Source organism: Pinus tabuliformis, chromosome 9 (genome assembly GCF_031772625.1).
Source record: "Pinus tabuliformis cultivar Carrire ecotype Pingquan chromosome 9, CPIR1, whole genome shotgun sequence".
Classification (NCBI taxonomy): Eukaryota; Viridiplantae; Streptophyta; class Pinopsida; order Pinales; family Pinaceae; genus Pinus; species Pinus tabuliformis.
Window position 1 is genome coordinate 618296396 of NC_142307.1, and position 9130 is coordinate 618305525.

At 37.9% G+C, this 9130-nt stretch overlaps 1 protein-coding gene across 1 annotated transcript; it reads left to right on the forward strand.

The window, feature by feature from the left end:
- Positions 1–4497: 4497 nt before the first annotated feature.
- On the forward strand, positions 4498–6072 carry LOC149150097 (DNA replication licensing factor MCM5-like). Its single transcript, XM_089441346.1, has 5 exons — positions 4498–4551; positions 4669–4778; positions 4898–5027; positions 5189–5290; positions 5949–6072. Exons 1-5 carry the CDS (start codon positions 4513–4515, stop codon positions 6030–6032), a joined length of 465 nt encoding a protein of 154 aa, XP_089297472.1. The 5' UTR covers positions 4498–4512; the 3' UTR covers positions 6033–6072.
- The last annotated feature ends 3058 nt before the right edge of the window (positions 6073–9130 follow it).

The following is a 9130-nucleotide window of genomic DNA, read 5'->3' on the forward strand; positions in this document are numbered from 1 at the left end:
TATCACACTGAACAATCCTACAGGAAATGGCTTAGGCCATCTATATTTTTTTGATACAATTTTTTGAAATGGCCGTGGGCCAACAGACTTGCATATGCCTTGGGCATCTACTACATGTAATTTTTCCACATAATGAAAGATTACGATTTTTCCATTGGAAAAAAAGATAAACCACATTATATTGGTGTCTTTTTTATATTGCATTATTTATGTTATTTTAGTTGGCTTGACTCACGAGGAATTTTACATAATACTTCATAACACTACAATCACCAATTGAATTTCCTCTTCTGGATTGTATTATTTATACTTTATTTTCAAATTAATTTTTATTATTTTATAATAATAATAATAATAATAATAATAATAATAATAATTTATTAAAGTTATGATCAAACCCGAAAATAAATTAATGTATAAAATCTTTTTCTTTGCGAAATAAAGTACCCATTTCCACAACTAAATTCACTATTAAAATTTACAAAATTATAAATACTCTACCCCTTAAAAAAAAGAAATAAATTAAATCTATAACAAACATATACGGTTAACTATTACTTGCGATTCCAATAAATTGCTGCCGGATTTTGACTGGAAAAACCCACCCAAAAACTTCCAAAAAATCGCATTATAGACAACTGCATTATTATATTTAGTCAAACTATACACTTTTACAAATTTTATACAAAAATTACATTTTCTTTTTATATTCCAAAATAAATCAATCACGCTAAATACCATGATATTGTACCATTGTAGGTCAAATTGTGTACCACAATCAGGAATATGTGATATTATGCCATTGTAGTTCAAATTGTGTACCACAACCTCGAATATTAGAATGTAAATTTGCCACTAACCAGGTGTCAAACTGATAAATTTCCAAATATGCTAAGTGGGAAACGTGCCCACTGCCAAACTCGAATGGAAGTGTACGGGAAAGAACCGCAGCCATAGGGACGCTGCTTGCTCTAAATGCACGCTTTGTGCAAGTGAGGCGAACATAATATAATATAATTGGTTTCCATCTGAATGTGCACTCTCCTAGAAGGAGAGGAATGCATAGTATATGTGTTGGAGACGAAGTATTAATAAGTAATAAATATACAGGCACGCCTACATTCTCACAAACCTAAGTTTGTTATACCACAACCTCAAGGACTCCCTGACATTGGTGCTTACAACGAGTTAATGAAACTTACAACAATCACACTCCCACCGGCATTCGTTCATAGCCAGTATAAGAAGCCACTGCATTTACTCACTCACAACTGACACTCCCCACACACAAGCTGAAAGCTTGTAAAGCAATTCTAAAATCTATTTTCTCAAAGGCGTCCAATACCAGGGGGACGAATGACCATCTTTCTCAGCGTGGTATCAGCGTCAGGAGGATAAAGTCAGTATTCAGAAGGAGAGTGATCATGAGGAGGCAGCAGCAATCCGTAAAGAAATAAAAATCAAAATCATATGTGCTTTTCTGGCACCTTCTCCTCTATTGAAGGATCTCTATTGATACCTAACCGAACTCAAAGTCATTCAACTCTCCAAATAGCGAATCTCCTACCAACAGCCGTGCACCTCTGGAAGGAAGAATGAGTTGTACGATTTCCTACAGGGAGGACTGCATCCAAAGAGCGATTGCTCACCGCAAGCAATCTCATTGAATCCAAGGAATGCAATCGACACTTCCAAATATCTACAATGTTTTAGAAGTATATGTGGGTCATTATGTTCGTTGGTTTTGGTTCTAGGATTGCAGTTTTTGATTAGTCTTAGAAATCTTGTTTTGGTGGAGTAATTAAAAAGTCAAACTGAAGTGTTTTAAGCGCTTTTGAGGGTGTTGAATTTATATATGCAATCAAAAATCCAGTTTAAACAATATAAATCAAGATGAATTTATATATGCAATCAAAAATCCAGTTTAAACAATATAAATCAAGATTATTCCCGTCAGAAATCTGTTGAAAACTCTAAAATGTCTCACTTATAGACAACTCCTTAACCATACCATGTTGTTTATAAGTGTGACTTTTTAAAAGGTTTTCAGGTTTATTCTCACTTATAGACAACTCCTTAACCATACCACGTTGTTTATAAGTGTGACTTTTTAAAAGGTTTTCAGGTTTATTTTTCAATCTGAATCCCTCAAGATTCATTGAAATCACAAGTTTGACAGGGGAACTCTTCACAATCTAAGTGCCCTAAGAGTTTTTGAGTTTGAGTCTGGGGAAACTCCAAAAAGTCTCACTTATAGAACTCCAAGTTTGAGGGGTGAACTATTCACAATCTAAGTGCCCTAGGACTTTTGATTGCAATTTTCTTTTAATCGGAAAAAAAATGGGGGAAACTCCAAAAGGTCTCACTTATAAAGCTCCCTAACCATATCGAGTTGTTTACAAGTGTGACTTTTTGTTTCCGGTTTATTTTCACAATGTAAATCTGTCAAGGAATCATTGAAATCACAATTTTCACTAGTAAACTCTTCACAATCAAAGTAGGCAAAAAACTAGTTTAAACCACATAAATCAAGATTGTTATTTGATACAAAGGCATAGGCCTCACCCCAAACCAAATTCTTTGAAGGTTTCCATCCCAAACCAAATTCTTATGTCGTAGTCTAACCAACCTTCAAAATTGCCCAAAAAATATGTGCAGGAATTATTGTAAATCCAAGTTTCCATTCTTATTATTTGAAGCTTCCAGAAGGAGCTCGTTGCACTTAGTTGAGAGTTACTACATTAAGTTTGTAATATAAAGTTAATTTAAGTTTAAGAACATAGAGGGTTATTTAAAAGAAAATAATATTAATATAGTAGTTAAGTAAGGTTGTTATGTGCCTTGTATATTTTTTAACATATATATTGATAAGTTAGAGGATTGTTTGAAAAATGCAAGTTGTGCTAACCTAACTCTCACTTGCATGGCCATCATTCTACTTCTTATTGAAATGATAAAACATTCAATAAAATAGTTTATTCATTCTACAAATGGTAATTTTAGTGATGAATTCATCTTGCAATTATAGCCCATGATATTACGGCGTTCCTGCCAGAGTTAAGGAAACATTTTGAGGAGCAAACGATCATGCCATCTATGTTTGCAACTAGCTGGTTCTTGACGGTTTTTTCTGTAGATGTGCCATTTCCCCTAATTGTTTGTATATGGGATGTTTTTCTTTTCAATAACCGACTTATCTCATAACTGACTCTTAAGGCTCAACTGACTGGCTTATTAATTTTTCAGTTTGCGCAGCGGTCTCTCCACAATGTGTTGAAAGCATATGCGGTGTATGACAGCGAGGTGGGGTATACGCAGGGGATGAGTTTCATAGCATGCGTGCTTCTGCTGTACATGTCTAAGGAAATTGTGTTTTGGGTGATGGAGGAGAATATGTTTTGGGTGATGGTTGTGCTTCTCAAAGGCGGAGCGAATACTCCATGCAGAGGGCTATACCTGGACGGTCTACCTCTACTCAACAAATGCTTATTTGTCTTTTTCCTTCTATGCTCGCAAGCCGCTGGTTCTTGACAGTTTTCTCTGCAGGTTTTCCGTTTCCACATATGGGATGTTTTTCTTTTCGAGGGTGTGAAGATTGTTTTCCAAGTGGGTATGGTGCTGCTGAAGATCTTTCAAGACGATTTGGTGAAATTATCGTTTGAGGATTTCATAATGGCTCTCTGAGAGTTTTCGTGCATGGTTTGAATCCAGACAACCCATTGTGAATGGCTTGGTCATTTTTATTGTCAGCGTGAACGAAGAGGGTCGGCTTTGCAAGGTATGCTATGAAAAAGGGAATTTCACTCAATTATGGATGTAATAACTTAAAAAGTTGACAAAAGCTAATATCACTCAATTTATAGATGTAAAAAGTTAAAAGGATGATGAAAACTAATACCCCATCATACTGATTCAATGATATTTGGTATAATGTACCTCTTACTTTCCACGTTGAAGGGAAAACATTTTGTATTTGTTATCGACATATATGTTTTTAGGATAATGTACCTATAGTTTCAAAATTGAATATAGTATAATTTTAATTATTATATATTTTTAATATAAAAAAATAATAATTTTATTAATACTTATAAAATTATTAAAAATGTATTAATAATTACGCCGTAAGGCGTTCCCCTCTGAAATCAACTTTGCTCTCTGCCTACGTGTCATTACTGTGCACCATTAGATGATATGTTAGACGATTGAGCCATCTTGAGTCGTTGGATCAGCTGCAACTCCTTAACTGCCTGAGCAGCGCATCGGCTTCGTCTCCTTGGGTACTGTATCGACGGCGGGGAGAAGATGCTGGTGTACGAGTATATGCCCCAGGGGCCGCTGAGTCTGCATCTGTTTGAATGGGCGGCGGCCGGGCTGAGGCCGCTAGAATGGAAACAGAGGCTTAGCTTTGCCCTCGATGTCGCCCGCGGAGTTGAGTACCTGCACAGCCTTGCACGGACGAGCTTCATTCACAGAGATCTGAAGCCCTCTAATATCCTTCTGGGCGACGACATGAGGGCCAAGGTCTATAACTATGTTAGGATTAGACAGGTACTCTCATTTGTTTGTGGGTCGTTTTTCTGGATGGGAAATATGAGTTTTCCAAAAAAAATACTTTCAATCGGTTTTTGATTGTGGAATCATCGGTATTATGTCTGGAATTTTCAGCAAATGCGCCAACAGGCTCATGAAAGTGGAGATTCTCCTGCCATACCTATAACAGTGAGGCAGTTAGAAGCTATTATTCGATTAAGCGAGTCCATTGCAAAGATGCAATTGTGAGTAGTCCCATCATTGTTTTGTAATTTTTCAATGTATGCATTATTGTTAATCAAAGTCAATCGATTTCCTTAGTCAGATTGCATCTAAAAAATTGAAAATATTGTTTTTAATGCAGGTCAACTGTAGCAACAGAGGAACATGTCACAGAAGCTTTGAGGCTTTTCAATGTTTCTACTATGGATGCTGCACGCTCTGGCATTGCTGAACAAATAAGTTTGACACCAGAAATGAGAAGTGAAATTCAGGTACGCGTCTCATCTAATCTAGCAAGTAAGAACAGCTATATTTGTGGATTCTTTCTTCAAACCAAAAGCCTGCTATGCTTGCGAACTATGTCATGGTCTTTGATTTGCAACAATAAAGAAAATTGATGGTTGCTCATGCTAGTGCCACATGCTTGTAACAGCAAGTTGAGACACAGATAAAGAGACGGATGGGAATCGGCATCAACGTATCTGAGAGGCGTCTGATTGATGATATGGTCAGAATGGGGTTGAATGAATCAACTGTAAGAATTACAACACTCATTATATTGCTGAGTTTCGGCAGTGACTATTTTATTATTATAATTTTCCAATGTCAGTACATGTTACTTCTATAATTAGTTTTGTTAGCTAGCTCAATATTGGAGTTATATTGGATTTTAGGGATCTGTGGTTTGTGCTTTTTGAATTTTTGACCGGAGAATCCACAGTAAGAGAATTTTTACACCAACGTTTCAAATCCTAAATGGGATCCATCATCAGGGTTTAAGAGAAAGATGATAAAAGAAGAGCAAGATGGAAGAAATAAATACTCATGAGGGAATGAATATTAACGGAACAACACATGTTGGCCAGAAAGATTTATCATGAAGCTTATATTTAATTATAATTTTTATTTATAATTTTAATATAAATATTATTTAATTTTATTTTTTATATTAATTTTTTATTAATATCATTTGATGAAACTTATTGCTTACCCGTAGATCATTTTATGGGTAGTTTGCGCAACAGGCAATGTATATCACGGGGAGAAATGGCTTTCGTCACCTATAGAACCTTGCTAATGATGTTGTTTACAGCCTCTCTTAAGTAATGATATGATAGGTTGTTTACAGCTTCTCTGAAGTAATGATATCATAGCCATGGTTTTCACCAAGTGGGCTGATTTGTTCATTTTAGGTTCGAAGAGCTCTCCTTATCATGCATCAAAGGGATGAAGTGGAATACAAGAGAGAAAGGCGTGTCATAGTTCGCAAAGTGTAAAGTTAAAGATGAGTGATCTGATACTGTTAGGACCCTAACAGAGGGCCGCGGCTAGGCAGTGCCAGTTTTGTGTAAAGTTTATTTTCTTCAACAGGCATCCTTCCAAAAGGCTTTTCTATAATGGTCTCGACACAAGAGGCAGTTTTATTATGATAAATATCGTGGTAAAGTCATGCTTACGAGGTCCCTCCTCCCAAACCAAGTCATGCTTACGAGGTCCCTCCTCCGACTCTTACAAGGGTTCCCTACATTCCAGCTCCCACAGGAAAACCCCACCCCTCTTCTCCTCCACCAGTCCACAAACTCCCCACACCTCCCAAATATGTTTACCCTGCTCCTCCTCCTCGCTATTAGACTCTGCAACTTGTTTGTCACATAAGTTTTCTCTGCTACTTTCTTTCCACTGTTACATGCATTTCAATTTCTTATGGTTTGTTTTATAGGATGGATCTCAGTTCACCATTTTCTGATCACCATTTTCTGATGTTGCTCTCAGTGAATCACACAGATAGGTAGAGTATGAGAGTTTAGTTTCGAAAATCTGGTTTAATAGTTAAGTGGAGAGGTTTGGTCTTCAAGATTTCTATAGTTCAATTCTGAACAAAACTATGTGCTACAGATATTCCAAGTGCTACCTCTTCAACTGAGCTAGAAAAAAATTAGAATATGACAACAACTCTTACAAGAGACTGCGAAGTGTCAATCACACATGAGTTAAGATTAATATCTTTGTTCTTAGCAAGTTTGAGTCTATGTAATCACTTAGCTTTAAGTATTTGAATCAATGCAATTTACTGAGCAACAATTCATATCCGAATTTGTGTTATTATTATGCAGTTTCCTCCTCTGTCCATCTATTGGATTTTGTCATTACCAAAAAGTTGAATATAAATATGTGAGCTACCAACACTCTTGTTTGAAAAGCTGAAAGCTGCGTACAAGTATATGTTTCCAATCCATTTTGAGTTTCTTATATTCTTCTGCATAGGAAGAAGAGACAATGTGTCAGCTGTTGGTTCTATGCCATTGCATCTGCTAGGTACTGGATACCTATTGCTGTTATTTATCAGAACGTTAAAGAAAATGTTCACTGTTCTGTCCTTCTGAAGTTGATCCTTCGTTTCTCTGTGACATTGCCATTTTGTTTTTGAAATTTACATGTCATTATGCGCGTTGATGCTGCGCAGAAATTTTCATATAATGTTAATCAGTCCATTAAAATATGTTGGAAAATAATAGAGACGATATAAGTCAGTCCAATAAAGACAATGTAAATATAGTTTGAAAAAGTTCATACAGGGTAAATTGTATGCAAAGCTGCTCATAAAGAAAAATCAGGATCTCTTTCATGCGAAATGGATTGTTATTCTAGTAAAAGTGTTAAATATTTTTTATTCATTTCACTTATTATTCAAATTTGTTTCGAACTTGCATGTATGTATAAATTTAACTTATATGTATATATAAATTTGTTTATTAAAACGCCAATAGTGTACGAGGATAACAAATCTCATCACTAACTCATCCCCACCTGTTTATTTCTATGCATTTTCATTCTCATTCTAGTTACGCCGTAAGGCGTTCCCTCTGAAACGAACTCCCCTCCATGCAACCGTGTCTCGACGTGGGCCGTTAAATGGATTGTTAGACGATTAAATAATCTCCAGCCAGAACATTCTGATCAGTGAAGAGTCGCACGCCCTGAGGTCTGAAGCGACACAGGGAAATTTTATGGGTATATCGAAGTGGGTGGCGGTATTCAGACCATTTTTGGTTTGGATTCTCAGATTTTTGGAACCGAATCCCCAGTTTGCAGATTTTTTTATCTGCTTCCTGTTTTATGATTCTGGTTCTCACATTTTCGTATCTCTGTCTTCTCGTCTGATTTGGGTCAGCAGCGTTTTTTGCTGTGGGAAGAAAACTTCTGAAGATGAAGATCAAGGGTGGGTGCGGGGTTAACAGTTTTTTGAATTCATGGAAGATACTCTTATTCCTTGTAGCCTCCATTAATCCCGACATATTTAGAGTCGAAAATGGTATTGATTGTAGGAGCAGGGGTGCTGGGATTGACCTACACTTTCATGAAGACTGGATGGCCCTCAGGCCTTATTGTACTGGCACTGGTGGCATGCATTGCCTATTATGGCATGACGCTGTTGGTGTGGTCTAAGAGGGCCCTCAAAAGGCAAGGATTTCAGAAAATATAGCTTTGGAGATCTGGGCTTTGCTGTTTATGGAAGTACAGGGAAAGCCATGGTGGATTTTATGGTGGTCCTCTGCATGGAAGGAGTTTGTGTGGGTTATCGCATATTCATAGGGAATACTCTGTCTTACGTGTTTATTACGCCGTAAGGCATTCCCCTCTGAAATCAACTTTGCTCTCTGCCTACGTGTCATTACTTTGCACCATTAGATGATATGTTAGACGATTGAGCCATCTTGAATCGTTGGATCATGTTGAGATAGCTGCAACTCCTTAACTGCCTGAGCAGCGCATCGGCTTCGTCTCCTTGGGTACTGTATCGACGGCGGGGAGAAGATGCTGGTGTACGAGTATATGCCCCAGGGGCCGCTGAGTCTGCATCTGTTTGAATGGGCGGCGGCCGAGCTGAGGCCGCTAGAATGGAAACAGAGGCTTAGCTTTGCCCTCGATGTCGCCCGCGAAGTTGAGTACCTGCACAACCTTGCATGGACGAGCTTCATTCACAGAGATATGAAGCCCTCTAATATCCTTCTGGGCGACGACATGAGGGCCAAGGTCTCGGATTTCGAGTTGGTCAAGCTGGCCCCTGATGGAAAGTTTTCTGTTGAAACCAGGCTAGCCGGCACTTTTGGTTATCTGGCCCCTGAATACGCAGGTACGCATGGAATCACTCCATTTCATTCCATTGCCCTCGATGTCGCCCGCGGAGTTGAGTACCTGCACAGCCTTGCACAGACGAGCTTCATTCACAGAGATCTGAAGCCCTCTAATATCCTTCTGGGCGACGACATGAGGGCCAAGGTCTCGGATTTCGAGTTGGTCAAGCTGGCCCCTGATGGAAAGTTTTCTGTTGAAACCAGGCTGGCCGACACTTTTGGTTATCTGGCCCCTGAAT

What these genes read in the sequence shown, in the direction of transcription:
- LOC149150097 (XM_089441346.1), top strand. Translation starts at nt 4,513, where the DNA reads ATGAGGGCCAAGGTCTATAACTATGTTAGGATTAGACAG. An exon ending in ACTATGTTAGGATTAGACAG is followed by an intron (nt 4,552 to 4,668) that starts GTACTCTCATTT and finishes TGGAATTTTCAG; the next exon opens with CAAATGCGCCAACAGGCTCA. An exon ending in AAATGAGAAGTGAAATTCAG is followed by an intron (nt 5,028 to 5,188) that starts GTACGCGTCTCA and finishes TGCTTGTAACAG; the next exon opens with CAAGTTGAGACACAGATAAA.